Here is a 24,740-nt window from a genome sequence, read left to right as displayed (position 1 = left end):
AATTACAAATTCCAAAAATAACTCTTGAAATTTTCATTCACTCAATTTATTTGAAATTTGAATTACTTTCCCAACAAATCTTTCCTTAATTAAAATTTCCAAATAACTAGCTCATTAAAACATTTATCTTCTCAAAACTTATCTATCCAAATGGCAAAGATTTTTCTCAATCTTTTGCCCTTGCAATATCAAACTTCTTCAATTGTGTACTTTGCATCCCCATTTTGAAACAACATACTTGTAGTCTTGTGATGTCATCTCTCCTAATGAAATTATATTGGATGCAACACAAGGTTCATGTCTCATATTTTCAAAAGTTTGGATGATATCGTTGTGAAGCTTCATTCTCACAGTCTCAATGTCTTTAACCTCTATTTTCCCACCATTTCCTAACTTGAATTGATCAAAATCACTGTTAGTCTTTAAAGTGTGAAACATTATTTGGTCTCTATAAATGTGCGTTGAGACAGTAGAACCCATTATCCATTTTGATTTAACAACTTCCTTAGTAGTTTCCAAATAGACATCTTCATCGTCATGAATGTTTTAGGTTACATTAGCTTAGGAGTTGTCATTATCTCTCTTCATAATTCTCAACTTTTGAAAGTTCTTTCTCATTTCTTTACACATTGATTGCACATGACATTTCTTCCCACAATAATAACATTGCATGTTACTCAAATAATTTTATAGACATGATTGAAAATTTGATCTTCCTCTAAGCTCATCTTGTCTCCATGAATTACTTCTCCCTTGCTCAGAATGTTGAGCAGTTAATGCATGACCTTTAATATCAATATTCTCATTTTTCGTCATTCTTTTATTTTCTCTTAGAGTGAATGTTACATCATCTAGCTTCAATGATATTTTTCCTACAAGCAATGTCTGAACTAAGTATTTATAAAACTTTGGTAGTGAAGTCAACAACACCACTTGTTCTTCGTAAAAATAAATTTCATTTATATTTAACAATTGACATACTAGTTGGTTGAAATGATTAATGTGATAATGAAGATTTCCTCACATCTTTATTTTGAGTTAATATAACTCCATCTTCAAACATGGGCGATTGGTCAATGACTTAAACGCATAAATACTCTCCCACAAGGCTTTTGGTACTATCTTTTTTTAACACGTTGCACTTAATCTCGAGAGTAAGAGCTAACTGAATCATGTTCATGACCTTCTTTTGGATTTGACTTCATTCTCTTTCATTGATAGTATTTGATTTTTCATTTTCCAAAGTATGATCAAGACCTTACTACACTAAAATTTCTTGAATGGATAGCCTTATATTATTGCCATAATATAGTATATTCTCTTCTATTGAGATTTTTTTGTTTTCCAAATGAGAGGAATGAAATCATAATAAGGTATTATCATGGGATCTTGTGATCATCATTCTTACTACTTCTTGTCTGGTTTCTTTAATGATAAAAGGAAATTGTCTGGTTTCTTTAATAATGATAAGAGGGAAGTGGATGCTTTTGAAATAGTAAGGAGTTAGTAATTTTTGTTATTTGACAAGCTTACATCTTTACTCACTCATGCCCTTGTTTTTCTATTTTATGTCTCTTTACATCTATGAAGTTTGGTTTTAAAATGGTGGTATTGTATTGTATAACTTCTATAAACAATTTTTTATGATAAGAAACTTGGTAGAAATTAAGAGGAAGCAAGATCGGGATAGGATTTAAATTAAAATTGTTAAAATTGTTCTGAATACTTGTTGGCTTGCATCCGTGGAAAAAATAGAGAAAAAAATTATGAATAATGGAATTCTAGTTTATATCATTAAAATGAAAGTATTTTACATTGACCATAAATATTTTTATTGTAATATCTTATTCATAGTTGGATTTTCATCAATCCTCTCTTAAATCATGATGATTTGCCTTTAATTGTCACAGTTTAAGATTTTTATAGCTACATTTCATATAGTGTATTAAATTTAATATTCGAAACTTTTAAATCTAGAGAAAAATAGAGATTTTAATATTAACAACTAATAAATCACCATTTAATAAATCAAATTAATAGTACTTGAAAAAAATAAAAATAAAAAATACATTTAAAAATTATAATTATTAAAATAAAGCGTTAAACTATATCATTATTTTATTGTTTAACATTTTATATTACTACATGTACCTAAGAATTGTCAAGAGATTTGGAGATGTTCTTATAAGTCTAACCATGTGGTTGAAGATCCATTTAGGAAGACAATTCAAATTGTTGTATTTTATTTATTTTTTACCTTGTTGAACAAGTTTGTGCTATGTTATGTGTATTTACATTGAAAAATTCAATAATTCATTGGAGTTAACTTTAATAAAATTTTACTTTTATAAATTACTCCAATAATTCATTTATTTGTATCTACTTTTAATATTTAATAATGAAAAAAAAGCTTTTATAAATATTAAATATTTAATAGATAATTCAAAATTGATTAAATATCATTTTTTTTGAAAAATAATTTTTAGCGACCGACCATGTGACAAATGATTTGATGTCTAAGTAGGACTAGATTTGAAATTTTTAATTAGAAAAATGACATATACTTATCAACTGATTTCGTGACAGAAACTTCATTTACTATTTTCATCCCAACAGGTAAAACGACCGATTTGGCAGCGACAAACCTAATTTTGTTAGTGATCGACCTATTCATCAATTGTTAAACAACAAGATATCCCATTTCAATCCCTAAAACGGCTTAGTGATTAGGCTTTTCACAGTTAACTTGTTTGAGTCGCAATTTTGATTGCTACTTGGTTTAGCAACTAATTGCTCAATTTAGTGACCAAAAGTAGGTTCACTAAATGTCTTTTTTTAGTGAATTACCTTTCACGCACTACCTCTTGCCCCTTAGACTTTGAAGAAAAATACCTAAGTTTCACAATTTTGAAATCAAAATCATATTATGTTGATTTTAAAATAACTATTGTAAAAAACCTCTTTGACATAAGTTAAAATTAGAACCTATGCAAAAGGAAGTTTTACATCCATTATTTTAGAACAAATGTAAAATAGTTATTTCAAATTATAAAGATGTCACTACGTCATTTTCTACATGAATTGTATAATAGCTAATGTAAAAAATATATATGTTAAGCAAATCAAACAAAGATACATTTTTTGAGAGTTTAAAACCGCTAGAGTATGTGAAGCAAGTCAAACAAAGATCCATTTTTTGGGAGTTTAAAACCACTAAAAAATGTGAAGTAATGGCCTACATTTTCTAGTGTCAAAAATCAATAATTAGATAATATCCGCCACAAACCATTTTTTGCAAGTGTTAATATAACAGTTATTAATAATGCTAGAAATGTCATTTATGACAATTTTTAATCGTTAGAAATTGAAAATTAAACTAACCACCACAAATCATACATTTTTTGTATTGAAAGTGGATTGGGGTAAGAAATGGAAGAACAACCCCTAAGGATTAGTTACTTGAGGAAGAAAAGTTTTAGGAAAATATGGGCTTGTTTGATTCAACAATGACTTCATTTGTTCAATACACATCCTCATCATATTATATATGTTTCAAGCATAGTCATTATAGGAGTGAAAAAAAGGATGTAAGATAAGATATCTAGAGTAAATTTGAGCTTGCTAAAAGGCAACTATAAGAAAAAGGCTTTGGAAGAACATATATATACCACAACATAATGAGAAAATGTATTATGAACTACGATAACTCCATATGAGCCTAAACCAACCCTTACTCCATCATCAAGTACCACTTTAGAAGACCATGAGCACAATGTTAGTAGTGATAGTCAAGATGATTATATTGACGAGATAATGATGTCATCATTGTAGTGACAATAGTAATAAAAACGACAATAATAATAATAATAATTGTAAAATAAACAACAATAAAAATATATGATAGCAAAAATATGATAATGCAAGTAACACTAGTAATTAATGATGGTATTTACACTACTAACATCATAGTTATTATCATCATCATTGTTAATACTATTATTATTATTATAAATAACAATAATGATTAATGATAACGATAATAATAATTGTAAAAATAATTATAATAATGATCTTATGAGATATGTGTATATATAATTAAATTCATTAATATATAGTTGTTAATTCTCATTTAAAATTTCTGTGAGTGGTCATATCTTATAATTGCACATTTCCAACTTATTATATTGACAAGCATTATTTATATTCACGACGGGCCACTTGAGCAAATATTAATTTGCATCCATATAAATTCATCATCATACAAAAAAGATTGTACATGCATTACATTACCTAAAGCCCTAAACAAGCAATGAATTAATTTGCAAAACCCACATCATATCCCCACTGCACAATTAATAATGAATCCCTTTATTGAACACAACGAACCAAAACCTTATTTACGTGAACCTCTCCTTAGGTAACAACATTATTCAACGTATGAACCCACTCTCACAATTCACAAACCAACCCTTCACCATGCATTCACGAATTAAACGCCGTGCAATCTCTCCTAATCTCTCCCTCGCTCCCAGTCTTGACCCCAACCCTTCCAAGCTTCCTCATGGCTGCCACAAACGCTTCATTGAAGTCCGCAGCGTTGTTCGCGAACCGCACCACCGTAGACTGCGACGTAGAGTCCGTGAACAGCACCTGGTCCGAGGTGAGTAACCCTTTTCCGGATACCAAGTTCTGGTAATAGACGTTGTCGAAGGCCGCAGGGGATTGCGGGTCCAGGGCAACCGCTACGGTGGGGTCGGGATTTCTCGGGCACCCCGCCATCAAATCTTGCGCGTACGAGGTGTCCAGAGTGGGGTCCACTGGATTCGACGATGAGAACGAATATAAACGGCTCGCGAACTGGTCGCAGTGTGAGAACCCAACGGTGTGGGCTCCCGAGAGTGCTATCATGTCGGTTTGGGTTAGGCCGTGTTTGGAGAAGAGCGCGTTGAGTTGGTCTAAGTTGAAGTTCGCTTTTGGAAGGTTTCCTTCTACACGCGATGCTTTGGAAATAAGCCCGTCTCTGCGTCCAAGCTCTACTTTGAACGAAGGCCCTCCAAGCTGAGACAAATCAAATATGAATTATTGTTTGAGTTTAAATTTAATGTTTAATTTGTCCACATGCAAAAGGTAACAAAAAAAAAATTATACACACTATTGAACTGGTATTAATTAGTTTTAATTAGAATTTACTGAGAAGTTATAAGAATTATTATATTGTTATTCATGAATAATGATGGGTTTATATGTATATTAAATTAAAATTGTTGACTTTTTTTTAATAATTATTTCCAAAGATATATATGATTTTTTGTTTTTATATTTAACTTTTTAAAACCTTTCTTCTACTATTGGGCAAAATCTCTATCATTACGTAAGGATGAAATAAAATTTCATTTAATATATATGAGAGAAAATGATGATGAGAGAGTGTGAAAAGAGTTTGTACTTCTCAACAAAAATGAAAGCTATTATTCATTGCATTTGATGATGTATTGCTACAGCCTACAGAATTGGACAACGCGTGTAGACAATATCAACATAGTAAAATTCTTGTAATGAACACATGATTAAACGATGGTGTGCATGAACAAATCAAAATAAAGTCTTGAAATGATTGTTGATTATACTTTTGTTAAATTAATAAAATTGCTTACCAAGCCTATGACATCTCTGGTAGCGAGTGCTAAAATGTCTGCGCATGAAACCACGCCAGGGCATTGAGCTTCCACTGCTTGCTTTGCCTTGATAACAGTGTCAAACCCATCTCCTGGTAGCGAAAGATTTTCTGTGAAATCCTTCTCTGCGTCCCCATTTGGTGACGATATTATAACAGATGCATCACATCCCTACACCATCAAAATTAATTCTTCATTGGTAAAGCCAACCCAATTTTGGCATCAATATTTGGGTTAGATTCAAAATTTTACACTATATATCTAAAGTTTAATTTCAATTGCCCTGAATGAAATAGAATGGGATTTCTTGATCAATGCTTTTCTACCATGTTCCTGTGTTAAGTCAAGTCTAGTTGGTCAAAAGTTAACAACACAACAACTAATAGCTAGGATTGTATTTTATACCTCAAAGTCAATGACTTTTTAATAATCCATGTTTCAGCCAATCACAATATTACATATATTTATGGTTTTTAATTTATTTCAAAAATTTAATAACACTCTATTCCATGTCAAGTAAATACCAGTTAGAAACTAAGCTATTCAGGACAACCTAATAACGTGATCACTATAAACAAAAAAATAAATACAAAGTCACATATAGCATACCAAATATGCGATATTGCAGAATTTTCTACTGAATGACATAATCAGGCATTAACAAGGAAAAGGAAGAATAAGCCTCCACCAACCATAAAAGTCACGATCATATTTTGAAACTTCAACATCATACATGAAAATTAAGAGAGTAAAACCAACTAGAAGGAAACCATTATGTCCAGAAAATGCATGCTCATCAGAAGATCAAGGAAATGAACAAAGCATAACTTGACGGGGAAAACAGTCTATACATATGAATCAGTAGCGTAGTGATAATTCTATTTTCTTTATATCAAAACAAAACTTGACACTGAAAAACTATATTATATAACCAAAAAAAGGGTTAGAAACTATAGAGAAATATATGAATTGAGAGAAAGGCATGCACCTCAACGAAGCAATCATGGAAAAATAGACGCAGAGTTGCTTGTCCAGTTGTGATGGTTTGAGTAAACTTGTTGGTCACAGCTTGGGTCACGATGGATTCGACGTTTGGACAAGTTGAACTATAGAAATTCTCCACTAATTGGCCTTCTCCCTTAGGCATAAGCACCATCAACAAAGCCACTAACATTAACACTAACCTCATGATCTCCATTTGTTGGCTAGCTATGTAAACGTCTCTATGTACAACTCTATTATATATCATTCAGTTATGTTTATATATATATATCTCCCTTTCCGTGTGGTTGAGGATAGCCTAGTTGGATTTGTTAAAGGTCATAATAAAAAGAAAAAAGAATGAGACAAAGTTGATTACTCGGTAATTAACCCCAACCTTGTGCTATATAATATATATAGCTGGAATAAGCTGTCTTGGTCCAAGTAGTCATTTTAACTTGCCAAAGTGAAACCTTCCTCTTTTGAATTTTCCAGATTGGGTCTTAGTAAGTTCAAGTTGTTAAGGTGGGTGTTATTGGAATTAAAAAGATAATGCCTATTGTTTTATATTCAACTTTTTAATATTACTTAAAAAATTATGAAATTTGAAATTTTATAATAGTACATTAAATATTTATAGTGTTGTGAGTTGTGACACATATAAGTACATGAACAAAACGGTTCCCTCAAATTCATAAACTCTGTGTTATTATCATTTACATTACTCCCTTTATTGTTTTTAATTTTTTTTTCTGATATACACAAAATATTTTACATCACTTAGGAATTGAGATAAAAAATTATTTATAATTAAATATTTTTATTCTTTAATTCATTAATAATTGAACGAGTATCAAAGTAGATAATATTTCATATGTGATGATCTTATAATAATATCAGCAGACTTGAAGTTTAAAGATAATTAATACTAAAAGGAAGGCTCAAGCTGATTCTCCTTAGTCTCAATTAAAGGCTTGTTTGATATACTTAAAATGTTTTACATTTTTTTTAAGAATTAATTAAAGTTAATGGTTGTTTATAAATATATCTCTCCAATAATTTAACCTATCGAGACATTTTTCAAAGATAAAATTGTGATGATAAATGAAAGATAAAGTAAACAATATCTCAAATTACCTCAAATATAATATTCCTAACAAGTTTAGGATACTTGAAAACAGAATTTTGTATAGAACATTTTGTATTAACAACATTGTAGATGGTTTTGTAATTATTTTTTCTATACAAATGACTTTATAAAATTTACAAAATATTAAATATTTTTCAAAGCCAATTCTTCATATCTGATTACATCATATTTCGAAACGTTAAATATTTTTCAAACCCCATTCTTCATATCCAATTATGGTGGAATTTTATTACTAAAAAAGTATTATTTTATTGCAAATTTTTCTAAAAAACATATTTAGAGGAATTTTTTGTGGATTTTCTTGCAATAATAATTTCACAAAAAAAAATGTGAATTTATTTATGAAAAATAATTTTCAAAAATTTCTTATAAATTTTTTATGAAAACTAATCTACCACAAATTTTACTACTGTTTTAGTGACTATAGGAATTTTTTTTTTCTATGATAAAAATTTATAGAAAATGTTGTAAGAGTTTTCTTTTGTTTCTTGTAGATATTCTTAAATAAATAAATTTGAAAGTAATATTTATTAGTATTATAATGAATGTTAGGAAAATTTCGTAAGTAGCTTTTCTTGCCAATTTTAATTCACAGGAAACATGAAAAAAATTTGTTTAAATTTATAAGTTTAAAAATTAAAATATTTTAATTAATAAAAAATTATTTACTAAATTATTTATGAATATATCACTATAATTAATTTTAGTTTTAAATTTAATTAAATTAAATATATAAAATTTATAAATATGATAAGTTAGTAATAATGAATTTTAATTTAATGATAATTTATAAAATTTATAAATTAAAAGTATTTACTTAAAAAAAATATTATTTTCTAAATTATTTATAAATATTTCATTAAAATTAATTTTAATTTAAAATATTGGTAAATTAAAAATTAAATGATTAAAGGTATAAATTAATAATAATGAATTTTAATTAAATGATATTTTTCAAAATAAAATTATTTAATAAAAAACTAGTATATATTTTTTAGAATATTGAATGTTTTAAGAGTTAATATAATTTATAATAATATAATTTTGTAGTTCAATATAATAAATTGATTTTTTTTCTATGGACATGGTCTAATTAATATTTAAAGAAAATCTCAAGTCTCACGTCGATTATAAATAAGACAATTAAAAGGTATATAAATGGGATGAATTCTCACGTTACAAATTAATTTTATAGGATTGAGTTAAACTAATAACCGACATTCTAAGAGTTCAAAAGGTTATAAATCACATGTTGGAGGCATGAAAGTACGTACATTCTTGATATTTTTTATGAATTCGTTGTGAACATTTGAAAGACAAAGGTTGAAGAATTATTGATGGTGTGATTTGGCACTAATAATGGCAAAAAATTTTGTGAATTTGAAATTTGCAAGCAAAAATTTAGTAAGAAAATTTGCACAAAAATTACTTGTGAATTTTAAATTCACAAGAAAGTTACCTACAAATAATAAATTTGCAAGAAATTTTGTAAAAAAAATTCTTGTGAATTTAAAATTCATAAAGGTATTACTCAGAGATAAAATTTCATAGAAATCATGTTTTCTGTGAATTTTTATGCAAAATCTGTATGAAAAATCGTATGTAATAAGAGAAAATTTTAGTAATGTTTAGATAACTTAATGAGTATTCATAAGTAAAGTGAATTTCTTGTGAATTTAAAATTTGCAAGAAATTCAGCAAAATAAATTTCACAAAAATTACTTATGAATTTTAAATTTGCGAGAAAGTTACCTACAAATAACGAAATTACTGAAAATTTTGTAGAAAAATTTCTTCCAAATTTCAAAATTTGCAAAAAAATATATTATTCGCAAAAGTATTAACTAGAGATAAAGTTCTACAAAAAAAATTTATAAAAATCACATTTTCTACAATTTTTTATGCAAAAACTGCATGTAAAAGTTATAATAGGAAAATTTATAGTAGTATTTAGATAATTTAACGACTATTCATAAGTAAAGTGAATTATTTTTTCTACTCACTTATTAACAAAAATGAAAGCATGTATTGAATTATTACTATTAGAATTAGTTTAGTGAAAGGAACTTCAAATAATATAGACGAGATTTTAACTTTAAAATCTTGTTGTCTTCATTGTACATTAAAAAAATGAGAATACATGGAGACTTAAAATAAAATATACAAGATTTTACGATTGAATATTGTTGTCGTCATACATAAAATAAAATGAGAGCATATAGTAAAGGATTACATGTACTTGTTATTTAAATATGCACAAATGTTCTTAATTATATATAAAGTAAAGTTTTAAAAGTTGTTAATCTACAAACTAAAAAAACCCAAGTTGTTAATCCACAAACAAAAAATAACCAAATTTTGGAAGAGGCATAAGGAACTTTTTTTTTATTTTTTTAGTAAATGTCCCTTTTAATACTTCATTTCAATGCTTTTAAGTATAAATAAAAAAATAACAAAATTTGATTATTATCATTTTTTATCATTGTAAAAGTATGAACAGTATTTACCTTCGAAAGTAGTGATTAATCTTAATTAAGAAGCGTAAATAAAAAGGTAAATATTTTCTTCACAATATATTTTATTTCATATCTAAGACTAAAGTAACTTAATTAAAAAAATACAAGACGTTACCACTATTGTATACAAGTGTTGGCACAGTTATTACTTAAGTTAAGTTGTATATTTGGTCTCCTATAATATCAAATTGACAGTTTTGGTCTCCTAATTTTTAAATCCACAATTTTAATTCCTTGATTTTATAAAATTTATAATACTAGTCCTCTTATCGATTATTTATTTATTGATCGTTAAAATTATTACATTAGTCATAATTAAGATTAAATAGATGACATAATAATTAATATTTAATAATATTTAAACTATATTTCACTTTTACTTCTCATTTTAATCACATAAGATAAAATGAGAAGAAAATGAGATGAAAATAAGAACTAAAAGTGTAATTTAGCATAAATATAATTAAATATTATTTAGCTTGTTATTTATCTAAGGTTAAGTACGAACATTATAATTTAACTATTAATTAATGAACATGTAGTAAGATGATTAAAATTGCAGATTTTACAAAATTGAGAAATTAAAATTGGAAGACCACAATTAAGAATTTAATATTAGGACGTGTTTGATACATGACAAATTTTTTCATGTCTGGCAATCATGATTTTTAAGAATCATAAATTTTAGAAATCATGATTATTTATGATTCCTAAAAATCATGAAAGTCTATTTGGTTGGTCATAAATATTTTTGAAAATATTTTTAAATGTTATTTGAGAATCAAGAATTTTTATAATATTAAATAAATAAATAAATAAAGGTACATGACATTTTTACCGTATTAAATTTTTATTTTTACCTTAGAAAGTTAATTTTCACCTCTCCAATAAACATTATTTTGTGGAAAAATTGTACAAAAATCATTTTCAGATAGCAATATTTCTTAGTGAAAAACCCCTTTTGTACTAGTGAATATTATTTTTTAAATAAAAAATAAAACTCAAAAAACTAATATTTCCGATGTCAAATTTTTGAGAAAGTGAAAATTTATATACCAAACACATTTTTATAGAAAAATAAAAATACAATTTATCCTACTACTTATAAAACCATGCCATCATGTGATTTAAAATATATATACACATAACACTACATCATCATTAAGCATTTAAGATATGGTTGCTTAGCATATTGAGGCAGATCAATGGAAACTTGTCCTTGTCATAGAGCCCCATCAACCCAGTGAGATTTAGCCACATTGTGACTTTCCATAATATTATATAGTTTTAGACTTTTAGTATACAACCTCATCCACAAGCACATTAATCTTGCCTGCCCAATAAATCCAATACACTTTTTGTCGATTTATTTCGACATTTATGGTAGTATTTAGCAAAATTAGTGTATAAACTAGTGGAAAGTTTACAAGTTACATGCAAGTTAGAATCTTGAAATAATCATATAAGTTATTGAATTGAAAATCTTATAAATATAAAATAAATAAAAAAAATGTTTTTAATTATTTGATGCGAAAAGAAAATTTAAATTAATTATTAAGGATAAAAATGAAGAAAGAAAACTAATATCTAATATACTAACTTATTTTTATAAATTAATTAAAATAACTTATGAAAATAAATTATAAGTTACTTAAAATAAAATTTTGTACCAAATATAATTTATTTTAGTCAAATTGAACTATAAGTTCTTCAGGTGCTTTGTCAAACAGATTCTATATCAGAAAAAACTTTTTAATTAAGTTATATTGACGTATATGGCATACACTCCCTTATTAATAATCTGTTTTGGAAAATTTATTGGAATGAAATTAATCGTCTGTTTCACTATTAAAAGGAAGAGGAACAAAAATAGAATGCAAGATGCGAGTAATTTGTTCCTTTTCAGTGTATCTGTTTTACCCACGCAACCCAGTCACTTTAGATAAAATTGTCATAAAATGTTATCAGTTGCTCGACAGAAGTTATATAATGCAGACAAGTTATTTCTCATTTCTCACTACCCTTAATTAAAATGAGAAGGAAAATAAGAGAAGGGAAAAAGTACAATATATATATATATATATATATATATATATATATATATATATATATATATATATATATATATATTGTATTAGGTATATAGATTGTATGGTGTGCTCACTCATGTTAAATTATTATATTAAGGTTAACATTTTACGTTATTATTTTAATTTAAAGGAATTATATATATGAACATTATTATTTTTATCAATAATTAAATAATAATTGTTATATTCAAAATCACTAATATATTATTATTGACATTTATATAAAATATTGATAAATACTTACTAAATTGTCAAAAATTTAATTTAATTAAATATATACATAAAATAATGACTAATAAATAACGACTAATATTTATTAGTCACAAAATTATGTAATATGTGATTGATTTAATAACAAACACATATTTGTCACCACAAAATTGTGATTAAAAGATATTTTTATATAATGCAAGTAAATGATTTATTATTTCTTATATTGTGTCGGATTTGGCCTTTTTCTTTTTTTCTTTTTTATAAACGTTGAAACCTTCCCTTCAAAATTCAAAGATATAGCCACACGGGTTTGGATTAAATAATTGATTTCATTTTGTGTTGAGTATTGTTAATAGTTACTTGCTCATTTGGTTGAAAACTCAAGATGTAAACTAATGCGTGTAATCTTACAGTGCGTTGATTACCAGTTACTAGTTGATTTTGACGCCTTAACCAATCTTAGATTAAGCTTTGACATACGCACCCTATGTGGATCGTCTTCAAATTTTATTCAAATATATAGCCACCTTTCAATAATGACTATTCTTTTATTCAGAGATTAGGTATGGAATTGATTTTACCATTTCTCGTTTTGTTCCTTTTTTTCTAATTAATCAATATCATTCTATCCACGTAATGAATATAATAGTTAGTATGTAGCCATCAAAGCACATTCAACGCATGCACCATACCTGAACTCGTCAAGTTTTCGTTATTTTCTTCTCTTCGTGGAGCTGTGGATTCCCTCAACGTTTCTAGGCATTAATTTTTGCCAACCCATACTCGTGACGATTTGATTTCTTGGATGTTTGAAAAATTGAAGTTAGCTAGAGTGTAGAGCTGGGTAATGATTTTAATTTGTTTAAACTGCTATGTAAGACTGGTAAAAATAAATCACTATGTAAAAACAGAATTTATTTACTTTTTCAATTGGTGTTAATTAAAGGTGGTTTTATCAAATGGTGTTTAAATTGCTAAAAAAGAATTAAGTAGCTTCAACGACATACATATGTAAATATATACTTCATTATTGAGTCGGCTAGACTGAAAAGTGTAACATCTTAAACCTCTAACTAGTCAACTAAGGATTAATAACCTCATAGAATGCCATCCAACAATAACAAATTTAGATTGATCAAAAACAACTATATGTTGGATAGTGCTTTTAAAAAAATAATATCAATACATTTTGTTAATATCTTCATTCATCACATGTATCACGTGAAGTAATTAATACTTTTTATATACTCTTTCATATTCTTATTATAAGATTAAAATAACTAATTTAACGAGATTAAAAAAATCATCAAATATTAATAAAAGATGTCATCACAAAAGCAAAAAGGCAGAAAGTGTAACGTGCTCTACAGAGTTGTGGCCAACAAACTTGCATTCTCATTCATTATGAAAAGGGACTATATATATACACATGGAGAGAGAAGAAAAGCTGATAACAGAAAGTTGTTATATAAAAGACAAATAATGTGAGGAAAACGTAAACAAAAAAAGGAGAATTAAGAGCCCCCCTCAAGCTGAGAATGGATGTTGTACATTCCCAGCTTGGAACAATTTTCTTCAAAAAGAGCTGGAGACAAGGCCTTGGTAAACACGTCTGCAATCTGAGATGAGGAAGAAACTGGAAGAAGCTTAATAACACCAGCAGTAGCCTTTTCACGCACAAGATGACAGTCAATGTGAATGTGTTTTGTGCGTTCATGGAAAACTTGGTTTGAAGCAATCTGGAGAGCGGATTGACTGTCACAAAATAACAAGGCAGGTTGGTTGAATGAGACTCTAATATCTAATAATAGATACGTGAGCCACTGGAGCTCACAAGTGGTGGACGCCAAGGCACGATACTCAGCTTTCGAGGAGCTTCTAGAGATAGTAGCTTGCTTCTTAGAACGCCAAGAGATGATAGAGTTGCCAAGAAACACACAGAAACCAGTGACCGAGCGACAGGTATCAGGGCAACCAGCCCAATCAGAGTTGTTGAACGCCTTAAGATGTATGCAGTTGGTAGCATCAAGAAAAATACCAAGTCCTGGATCACGTTTGAGGTATCGAAGAACACGAAAAACAGCTTGCATATGAGCTTGAGAAGGATTAGAAACAAATTGACTTAAATGTTGCACTACATATGTGATGTCTGGGCGCGTGGTTGTGAGATAAATGAGACGACCAACGAGGCGGCGATAAACGGAAGGATCCGAGAGAGGGCTATCAGAAATAACATGCAAACGAGTAGAATAATCCATAGGTGTAGAAGAAGGGTGTGAAGTAAGCATCCCATTATCAAAAAGCAAATCAAGAGTATATTTACCTTGACAAAGATGAATGCCAGAAGAAGTTCGGGCCACCTCTAAACCCAAGAAATATTTTAAATCTCCAAGATTCTTTATCTTAAATGTAGAATCAAGAAGGAGAGTAATGGAAGTAATTTCAGCAAGATTGTTGCCCGCAAGAACGATATCATCAACATAAATGAGAACAACAGTCATAGATGAAGCTGAACACTTAAGAAAAAGAGAGTGATCTGATGTTGAAGGTTTAAATCCATGTGTCAGAAGAAATGAAGAAATTCAAGCATACCACTGTCGACTCGCCTGCTTGAGACCATATAGAGAATGCTGTAATTTACAAACCTGTCCAGGCTTGGTTGCAACAACACTTGGAGGCAATTGCATATATACTTCTTCATGAAGGTTGCCATGAAGGAAAGCGTTATTAACATCCAATTGTTTGAGAAACCAATTATTGATGGTAGCAAGGGCAAGAATGAGGCGAGCTGTTGTAAGCTTTGCAACAGGTGAGAAAGTATCAATGAAGTCAAGCCCTTCCATTTGGGTATACCCTTTTGCAACGAGACGAGCTTTATATCTTTCAATGGATCCATCCATATTATGTTTAACTTTGAAAATCCAGCGGCACCCAGTGGCTGTTTTGTGGGGAGGAAGATCAGCTAGAACCCAAGTTTTGTTAGCTTCAAGTGCAGTGATCTCATCATGCATGGTGTTAATCCAACAATCATGTTTAGAAGCTTCAACGTATGATTTTGGCTTAGAGACAGATGAGAGAGACAGAACAAAGTGACGAAAAGTTGGTGAAAGACGAGCATAAGAAATGTTGTGTTCAAGAGGGTAGCGAACTGTAGAAGCTGAAGTGGTACCAGTTAATGTTGATGGGGTATGAAAATCTTTGAGATATGTAGGAGGGCGACGAACACGAGATGAACGTCGAAGAGGAATGGGACTAAGATCAGAAGGTGCTGGTTGGGTATTTGTAATAGGAGGTTCATCAATAAGAGATGGTGAGTTAAAAAAGTTTGGGTTAAGAGTGCAAGAAGAGGATGGGGTGGTAGAATCATGAATGGAAGGAAAATAGTTTTCATGAAATACAACATTACGGGATACCTCTAGGTTACGAGTATGGAGATTATATAAAAGATAGCCTTTCGTGAAAGGTTTGAACCCAATAAAAATTGAAGGATAAGCACGAGGGTCAAGCTTTCGGCGATGGGAAGTGATAGTGCTTGTGTAACACAAGCATCCGAACACTACAAGAAAATGACGATTTTGCGACGGTTATGTGGCCTACATTGCGATGGTTACAACTGCCGCAAAGACAACATTACGACGGTTTGGGAACCGTCGCAGAGTTGTCCGTCACCAGCCAATTTTGCGACGGTTATTAAAATCGTTGCACAAACCGTCGCAAAATTTGAATTGCGACCCTTTCATCAACTGTCGCACGAAATGCCTCGAAATTAATATTACGACCCTTGATGTACTTGTCGCACGAACTACCTCTAAATTAATATTACGACCCTTTTTCTACCTGTCGCACGAAATGCCTCTAAATTAATATTACGACCCTTGATATACTCGTCGCACGAACTGCCTCTACATTAACATTACGACCCCTCACTTAACCGTCGCACAAACTGCCTCTGTATTATCATTGCGACAGTTATTTAGATGACGTGATATTTAATATTTATTTTTTAAAAATAAATTTTATATAATTTTTTAAAATTAAATTATTCTTTAACTGTTGCAATTATTTTCTAAAAATTAATTTATACTTTTAAATAAATTTCATATCACTTTTTAAAAATACATCAGTCGTTATTTATTTTATTTTATAAATATTTTGTATCACAATTTAATAGAGGTTAATGCATACTTATATTAATATTATATATTTCAATACAAGTAAACATTAATTAAATTACAATTTAGGAATTATTATAATTATATATACAACAATCATTTTATATATTTTTTGTTATAATACTTGTCTAACTATTATTTTTATTTAAACTGTAATACTAAACAAAAATAAATAACATAAGTTAATAATAAAATAAAATAAAATTCATAAACATATAGAGTATTAAATTATGCTTCTCATACAACATTAAACAAATTCAAATAAAACACAGAAGTATGTATTTAAATTTCTTAATTAGAGTGCATAAATTAAAAACAAAAAAATAAACTAAACAGTGCTAGGTGAATCTAAGTCATGGCCTTCAGGAATATGACTCCCTTCAGAGGAAGGCTTTCCATTTCCGGGTGATTCCAAGTCAGGTGCCTGGAACAAAACAAAAAATTAATAAAAATAAGTAAAAATCAAAAGCATACTAGTGTCAACATTTATCAAGTATATTCAATTTTTCCACCTCTCACTGTGAGTACAAAATAAGCAGCAACATACACTACAATTCATCAAGCATTATAACAATACCATCAACCATTATAATTCCAAAGCCTTCAATCACACCATAAACCTCCCCAGAATGCAATACCACTAATAACCCATTAAACATAAGAATACTCAAAATTCTTATAAATATAAGTTACCCATTTTAATGTAGACAAAATTACAATCAGTATCCAGTTATTCTTATTGACATAACAAAATACAACTAACAACAATACAGGTCATTCTATGCTTTCAAATTTTAAGAAACATAATAATATTTACTTTACCTCATTCCCCTTAACACGTTGCATAAGAAATGCGATCGGCTCCTTTAAGACATCGACTTCTACAACTTGTGCCTTGAGTGAGTCAATTTCAGCTTGCATTTGTTCCATCTTTTCATTAGACTGAAAGGAAGTAGTTGATGATGTTGCATGAGAAGAAGATCCAATGATTTGAGATGGTCTAACTCCAAGTCCCATACCACGTACATAGCCAGGATGTTCTTTCCCACAAACTCTCTCAAAAGCTTCATTTTCAGAACAATTTTGCATTTCATTTTGCAACTTTTCCTGTAAATAACATTAAACATAATAACATTTAAACAGTACTAGACCACAAATAATAATGAAGTTCAAATAACACATTAAGCTTACATGTAACTCTCTAGCCTCTTCATTAACAAAATTTCCATCAGGCTTTTTGTGAGAAACTTGATACATTTCTGCTCTACTAAATTCCCGGCCATGTAACAACTCCTAACAATAAGCATCATGTAATGATTAAGAATACAAATTATCAATAAACATATTAGCTAGTTAAAATAAGAAATTGAACCATATATACCAACTCATGGAAATGTCACACGAAGATTGGAAATGTCACATGGTTGTTTATGAATTTTTTCATGTTGTGATTTATGATGTAAGAAAGGAGTTGGAATGCAATTAATTAAATATGCTGCATGAATGAGTGCAAAACACAAAAAAGTTGAAGGAAGTTTAGATTGAAATAACAATGCACGCGTAACATTTAACAAATGTTGATGTTTGCGCTCAACAATGCCATTTTGTTGGGGAGTTTCCACACATGTAGTTTGATGTATAATCCCTTTTGATAAAAAATATTGATGCATGAGGAATTCAACACCATTATCAGTGTGTATGCATTTAACATGAGATTCAAATTGAGTTTCAACATGATTGATGAAATCAATGACAAGTTGACGAGCTTCACTCTTAGAAATCATAAGAAATACCCATGTAAAACGCGAGTGATCGTCTACAATCGTCAAAAAATATTTATGACCGTGTAGGGAAGTGATGGAACATGGTCCCCATATATCTAAATGCAATAACTCAAAAGGTTTGGATGCATGGGAGTTGCTTAAAGGGAAATGGAGTTTCTTCTGTTTAGCATGATGACAAGTGTTACAGACAAACAATTTATCACTTGATAGAAAAGGATAGCACTATTTCATAATGTGTAATCTGTCATGGGATAAGTGACCCAAACGAAAATGCCAAAGATCTATGGGTAATTGGGTACAATGAGGATGGGTAATAGTAGTCATAATAGAAGCAGAAAAACTAGCTAAAGTATAGAGACCATCAGAGACATTAACTGTACCAATCTGATTCTTGGTGATCGCATCCTGTATCACACAAGAATGAGAAGAAAAAATTAAAATACAATTGAGAGAACGAACCAATTTGGAGATGGAAATAAGGTTAAATGTAAAACTAGGAATATATAAAACATTAGTAAGATAAAAGGAATTAGAAAAATGAACCACGCCAAAATGAGTAGCAGTGACATGGTGTCCTGTAGGCAACTTAACAATGACAGGATCAATGGTGACATATGAAGAGAAATGATTTAGAGATGAAGTGACATGATCCGTAGCACTAGAATCTAGGATCCAAGAAGAAACAGAGAAAGGGGTACCTGGTGTATGGGAAGAAGAAAGAGTACCAATCTGATTAACATGAGATGTTGAAGTTCCTTGCTCTGGTTGTTGGATTAAAGCTAGCAAGGCTTGATACTGTTGAGGAGTGAAGCAAACATCTGAGTTCTTGGCTGGTTGTTGGTCACCTGTAGCAGCACTTGGATCAACAGTTACAGAACTGTTAATATGAGCAGATTTAATAGATGAGTGGGGATGTCCAGGAGGGAACCCATGCTTACGATAACACACCTCAATGGTATGACCACTACGTCCACAATGAGTGCAAATTTTGTTACTCTTAGAATTTTTGCTAATCTTACTATCACCAGCCAAAGGAAAACCATTTTTCTTGTAACAAACACTTGCAGTCATTGACGGACGCACGTTGAAGCTTGTGGGGGCAGTTGCCCCCACTAGCTTTTCAGTTTTGATTTTTAATAATATATATAATATTATATTATTTTTATTTAAAATTTAAAAACTAAAAAAATAAATAAAAACAAAAAATTATAAAATTAAAACTAAATTTAAGTTTTCTTGCAGGGACGGATGCACTAACTTGTGGGCCCCTATTAACTTTTCAGTTTTTTTAATAATATATATAATATTATATTATCTTCATTTAAAATTTAAAAACTAAAAAGAAAAATAAAAAACTAAAAATTATAAAATTAAAACTAAATTTAAGTTTTGTTGCAGTTATCTTTATGTGAGAAAGGAAATTTTTTTAAAAATATTTTAATATGTTATAATAATTAACAACAAATTACATGTTTTAAAAAAAATTGTTATGCATTTAAATTGTAAATCAAGATAAAAAATATTATAAATTAAATAATGTATGTGTTTTAAGTTTAAAAAAACCATAAATTGTTATTAACCTCTTTTTAGATATTTTTTTTTTGTTTTATTTTTATTTTTTCTAATTCTTTTTATATTTTGAGGTTCTCCTCTACCTCTAACATATTTTAAAGTGTAGAAGAGTGAAATTAGAAGAAGAAAAAAAATAAACTTTTTCTTCCATCTATACTCCTTCTTGTTTGAATAGCTAAACTATACATTTAAAGTAGTCTTTGAGGTTAGTGTATTTAAAGTTATTATTTTTATATTGCTTTATTTGAATTAATTTTTTTATTTTCAATGAGAAATTCAGTATTTTGATTTTTATTTACTCATTCTATTTTTATGTTTAGAAGAAACATTGTATGTTATGAACATTACATTAATTAAAATTATATTGCTTTTAGTTGTAGCAATGGAAAGGTATTTTAAAAGAAAATCATCTTCAGAACAACCATCTTCTCCTCAAACACATGTTGAAAAAGAAGTCAAATTGGGTCCACCAACCAAAAAAAGATTTTTAGAATGTGATTTGGAAAGGCTTCCTGATGATCCTTGTTTAAAAATGAGAGAACCATAGAGAGAGAGGTTTTTGATAGTATTAAAAATGAGCAAATCATTCAATGTTTTCAAATTATGAAAACTCGTAGAGAACAATTATGATATATATTTATCTTTATAAAAATTTTATTTTATATTTTAAAAATTTATGTATTTAAATATTGTCCCCACTACTTAAAATTTCTGGATCTGTCACTGCTTGCAGTGTGACCCTTGCGGCCACAGTAGGTGCATGTGTTGGTAGATGTAGCAACATTGAGCATAATATCCTTTGAATTAGAATTAACAGTCATCAGAGGAGAAGGGTTGAGTAATTGGCGTTCTTGTTGAGCTACGTATGAAAATATTTTTGAAATGGGTGGTAAGGGGTCCATAAGCAAAACATGAGATCTAATATTACTGTAAGAATCATTCAAGCCTCGTAAAAATTGCACAGCTCTATCTTCCAATTTTTGTTGAGCAATGATGGAAGAAGCAACACAAGAGCATTTAACATTACAAAGACAGACAGGATCAGCTCTAAAATTCTCAATTTCATCCCAAATGATACATAACTTAGTGAAGAAATCAGTTACAGACAAATCACCTTGTTTCATAGAAGAAGCCTCATATTGTAAATCAGAAATACATAGATGGTCTCCTTGGGCATAGCGGGATTTTAAATCCTTCCATATTTCATCCGCTTGATCCATCCACAAGATACTCTGGCGAATGAACAGGGAGACTGAATGAACAAGCCAAGATACCACCATGTTGTTGCAGCATCTCCATGCATTGAACGTGGGATCCGATTTGGGTTTGTTAAGGTGCACTACCATCAATGAATTCAACCTTATTTTTAGCACTAAGGGCAGTAACCATGGAACGACTCCATGAGTGATAGTTGTTAGATTCAAGCAGAGGAGAAACAAGAGCAATGGTTGGGTTCTCACTAGGGTGCAAATAAAGAAAATCATGGACGCTAGGTGGTTGGTCCATGTCGTCACTCATGATGATAAGAGTGAAACAGAGAAGAAGAAAAAATAGCAGTAGGAAACGTCAGCTGTATGCTCTGATACCATAATAAAAGATGTCATCACAAAAGCAAAAAGGCAGAAAGTGTAACGTGCTCTACAGAGTTGTGGCCAACAAACTTGCATTCTCATTCATTATGAAAAGGGACTATATATATACACACGGAGAGAGAAGAAAAGCTGATAACAGAAAGTTGTTATATAAAAGACAAATAATGTGAGGAAAACATAAATAGAAAAAAAGAGAATTAAGAAATATTTTCAAATTTTTTGCATTCCAAAAGTAAAAATAGGAGAGTATTTATAATTTAAAAGACATATATTAAATGAATTACACTTATTTGTTGAACTAAAAAACACATTCAATAAGTTTATTTTTTTAAAATAAAAACTAATGTTTGAAACATAATAGATCTTATAAAAAAAAAGCATCAAACCAATTTGAATATTTGAATCCTATAATAAAGATTAGAGGAGTATACGCTACAAGAATACTATCATTTAGTGTGAGCCAAAAGTTGGCCGTAGGACAAAAAAGTTGACACAAATATCAATTTTAGCACTACATAAGCATCGGTCTCAATGTAACACTAAAACACTTTTTACTAGTAACTTTTCATCGATCAACACACATGGATTCTACTTGAACTCTACCTAACCGATGTAAAGCCTGTCATAAATTCCAGCTAATACTAAACAATATATTTTTAATATTTACTCATGATTGAAAGAGTATTAGTCATGCTGATAATATTTGCTTAAGAGTTTTATTTTTTTTATTAATACTAGTATCAAACTTAGCAAAACCTAAGTCGATGATAATATTTTTAAATGAATATTGTATTTAAATTATCAATCCAATATATAGTTAACATAATTCAATATAGTGACAATGAATGCTAGAATCTAGAATTAATACAACAAAATTAATGGAAATCAATACTATTAAAAAATTATATGATAATTTAACATAAAATTAATCTAGAACTAAATTACTAATCCAATAATTGTTGTTGGACCTTTTAGCTTTTTCTCTAATCGATTTTGTCCCAAAATTAACCACATTATATGTCGAGGTTGGAACTACATTGGAAAAAGCCTAACAAAACATCTCATAAGATATATGAGATATCTAAAAACTGAGATGATAGTTGAAGATGTTAGAATTAAAAAAAAAAAGAACTAGATTTTTCTCATAAACAAGTTAATACAAGTAAGTTAAGATATCAAATCTACTCTTTTGCATCAGCATGAGCACAACTTAAACGATTAGACATAACAGACTCATACAACACATTTAGAGATACCAACACAAAGAAAAAGGAGATAGAGAAAGGACTTGAGAAATTAAGGCCAAAGCTCCTTTAACCTATCCTCTGGTATATTTATTGATAACAACAATAAGATATACTATAGTAACTGACATGGGTAAAAAGAAAGCATAACGAGAGAGGTTCCTAGTTCTCTACAACTACTAGAAACAATTAAAAGATTATTATTAGTCTTAAATAATAATTTTTTAGTGACATGGGTAAATGTATCTTGTTACTATAGATAGTACTAATTAATTTCTTTTAAGTCATTCTTAATTATATAATCTCACATCTATACAACTTTTAGATTCCTCCCATTGTAGTATATTCGAGATGTAACAGAAATTCTCACTTTACTAATAATTATTACAAAGAGATTTTTTTCTTTCTTTTTCCCTTTCTTTTTAATTGTTACATTAGGTTTGGGTAGGTTGATGAACATTGCAATTCAAAATTATTTTTGAGGTTATAAGATTAGAGTTGATTAAATTCAAATATCCCATTTGCAGAAGAGGTAAATGATACATAATCTCAAAACAATGTCCAAATTCAAACTTCAAATTAAAGCATGAAATAAATGAGTAATTTACACTCCAAAGAGTATATATAGGTTTAAAACCAAAAGACTGAAATGTAAAGATCCAAAAAAATATATATAATTTACCCCAACTTCTAGTGTCATGTCCTATCATATCAAGGTACCCAAAACAACATCAAATTAAGGCTTATGTCTCTCCTCCAATATTAGCATCTTATTAATCTTCATCTACAAATGACATTCAACCTAAACATAAACAAAACAAAGAAAATAAGTGAGATACATCTCAATCAAGCTTTTAATGTGAAACAAAGGTCAAGTAGCTCATAGGTATAAACATATCAACAAACAACAAATATAATTCAAACACATATATCAGGATAATATATGTTATCTTGTCACCAATAGCACAAAAATGATATCATTTACATAGATATGTACACTAATAAATTGTGAGTTTATGTCTTTTCAAAAGAGAGTGGTAACAATTTTTCCTCTTGAAAAATTATTTTCCACAATAAAAAAACTTTTTCATACCAAGCTTTAGGAGCTTGTTTTGAACAATATGAAGCCTTTTTTTTTAGTTTGAAGACATGTTTAGGAAAAGAAGTATTGTCAAAACCTATGGGGTTGTATAACATAAACTTCTTCTATTATTATACCAATATTCTAGAAGTAATTGTTTACATCCATTTGATGCAACTTCATATCATGATGACCAATGAATGAAAATCAAATGTGAATGACTTCAAGTCTAACTACATGAGCAATTGTTTCGGAAAAGTCTATGTTTTCATATTGTGAGTAACCTTGAGCCTCTAACTTTGTATTGTCTCTTATCATGCATTTCCTTATTCGTCAAGTTTATTTCTATATATGCATTTTGCATACATAATTCCAAATAAATAAGATTTTTACTAATAAGAGTTAACACACACATATATGATAATTACTCAAAAATACAAATGAATAGGTCATAAATTTTGAAATAAAAAATTAGTTATATAAACAATCAAATAAACTATAGAAAATGAGTTATTGATAGAAGACATTAGGTTAAGATGAAAAAATTGAGGGAGAATTGAACTAAAAATAAATTATTAAAATTTACTCCAAAAATTGGTAGCAATTCATATAATGTGATTGGTGTTATAGAGGTTTGTGCAAATATTTCAACTAAAAAAATGGCTATCAA

The 24,740-nt window shown here is 29.0% G+C and overlaps 3 protein-coding genes across 3 annotated transcripts; all 3 read right to left on the bottom strand.

The window, feature by feature from the left end:
* Positions 1 to 4,218: 4,218 nt before the first annotated feature.
* LOC145956730 (peroxidase 55-like) lies at positions 4,219 to 7,009 on the bottom strand. Its single transcript, XM_083072323.1, has 3 exons — positions 6,664 to 7,009; positions 5,655 to 5,846; positions 4,219 to 5,058 (listed from the first exon to the last, which is right to left on the bottom strand). The coding sequence occupies exons 1-3, from the start codon at positions 6,922 to 6,924 to the stop codon at positions 4,483 to 4,485; spliced, it is 1,029 nt and encodes a 342-aa protein (XP_082928449.1). The 5' UTR covers positions 6,925 to 7,009; the 3' UTR covers positions 4,219 to 4,482.
* Positions 7,010 to 16,113: 9,104 nt separating this feature from the next.
* On the bottom strand, positions 16,114 to 18,224 carry LOC145956731 (uncharacterized). The gene is made up of 2 exons (XM_083072324.1): positions 17,989 to 18,224; positions 16,114 to 17,904 (listed from the first exon to the last, which is right to left on the bottom strand). Exons 1-2 carry the CDS (start codon positions 18,052 to 18,054, stop codon positions 17,611 to 17,613), a joined length of 360 nt encoding a protein of 119 aa, XP_082928450.1. The 5' UTR covers positions 18,055 to 18,224; the 3' UTR covers positions 16,114 to 17,610.
* Positions 18,225 to 20,851: 2,627 nt separating this feature from the next.
* On the bottom strand, positions 20,852 to 21,499 carry LOC145957201 (uncharacterized). The gene has a single exon (XM_083073419.1). The coding sequence runs from the start codon at positions 21,497 to 21,499 to the stop codon at positions 20,852 to 20,854; it is 648 nt and encodes a 215-aa protein (XP_082929545.1).
* Between the last annotated feature and the right edge of the window lie 3,241 nt (positions 21,500 to 24,740).

The sequence above is a fragment of the Cajanus cajan genome, chromosome 4 (assembly GCF_000230855.2).
Source record: "Cajanus cajan strain Asha chromosome 4, NIPB_CcT2T_4, whole genome shotgun sequence".
NCBI classification, from domain to species: Eukaryota; Viridiplantae; Streptophyta; class Magnoliopsida; order Fabales; family Fabaceae; genus Cajanus; species Cajanus cajan.
The sequence above is the reverse complement of the archived record's forward strand: the minus strand, read 5'-3'. Positions and strand labels throughout refer to the sequence as shown.

Coding starts and splice junctions, on each gene's coding strand:
- LOC145956730 (XM_083072323.1), bottom strand. CDS start 6,924: ATGATATATAATAGAGTTGTACATAGAGACGTTTACATAGCTAGCCAA. Junction 5,847..6,663: donor TCCATGATTGCTTCGTTGAG/GTGCATGCCTTT, acceptor TTGATGGTGTAG/GGATGTGATGCATCTGTTAT. Junction 5,059..5,654: donor CCAGAGATGTCATAGGCTTG/GTAAGCAATTTT, acceptor GATTTGTCTCAG/CTTGGAGGGCCTTCGTTCAA.
- LOC145956731 (XM_083072324.1), bottom strand. CDS start 18,054: ATGTATCAAGTTTCTCACAAAAAGCCTGATGGAAATTTTGTTAATGAA. Junction 17,905..17,988: donor AAGAGGCTAGAGAGTTACAT/GTAAGCTTAATG, acceptor TGTTATTTACAG/GAAAAGTTGCAAAATGAAAT.
- LOC145957201 (XM_083073419.1), bottom strand. CDS start 21,499: ATGGTAGTGCACCTTAACAAACCCAAATCGGATCCCACGTTCAATGCA.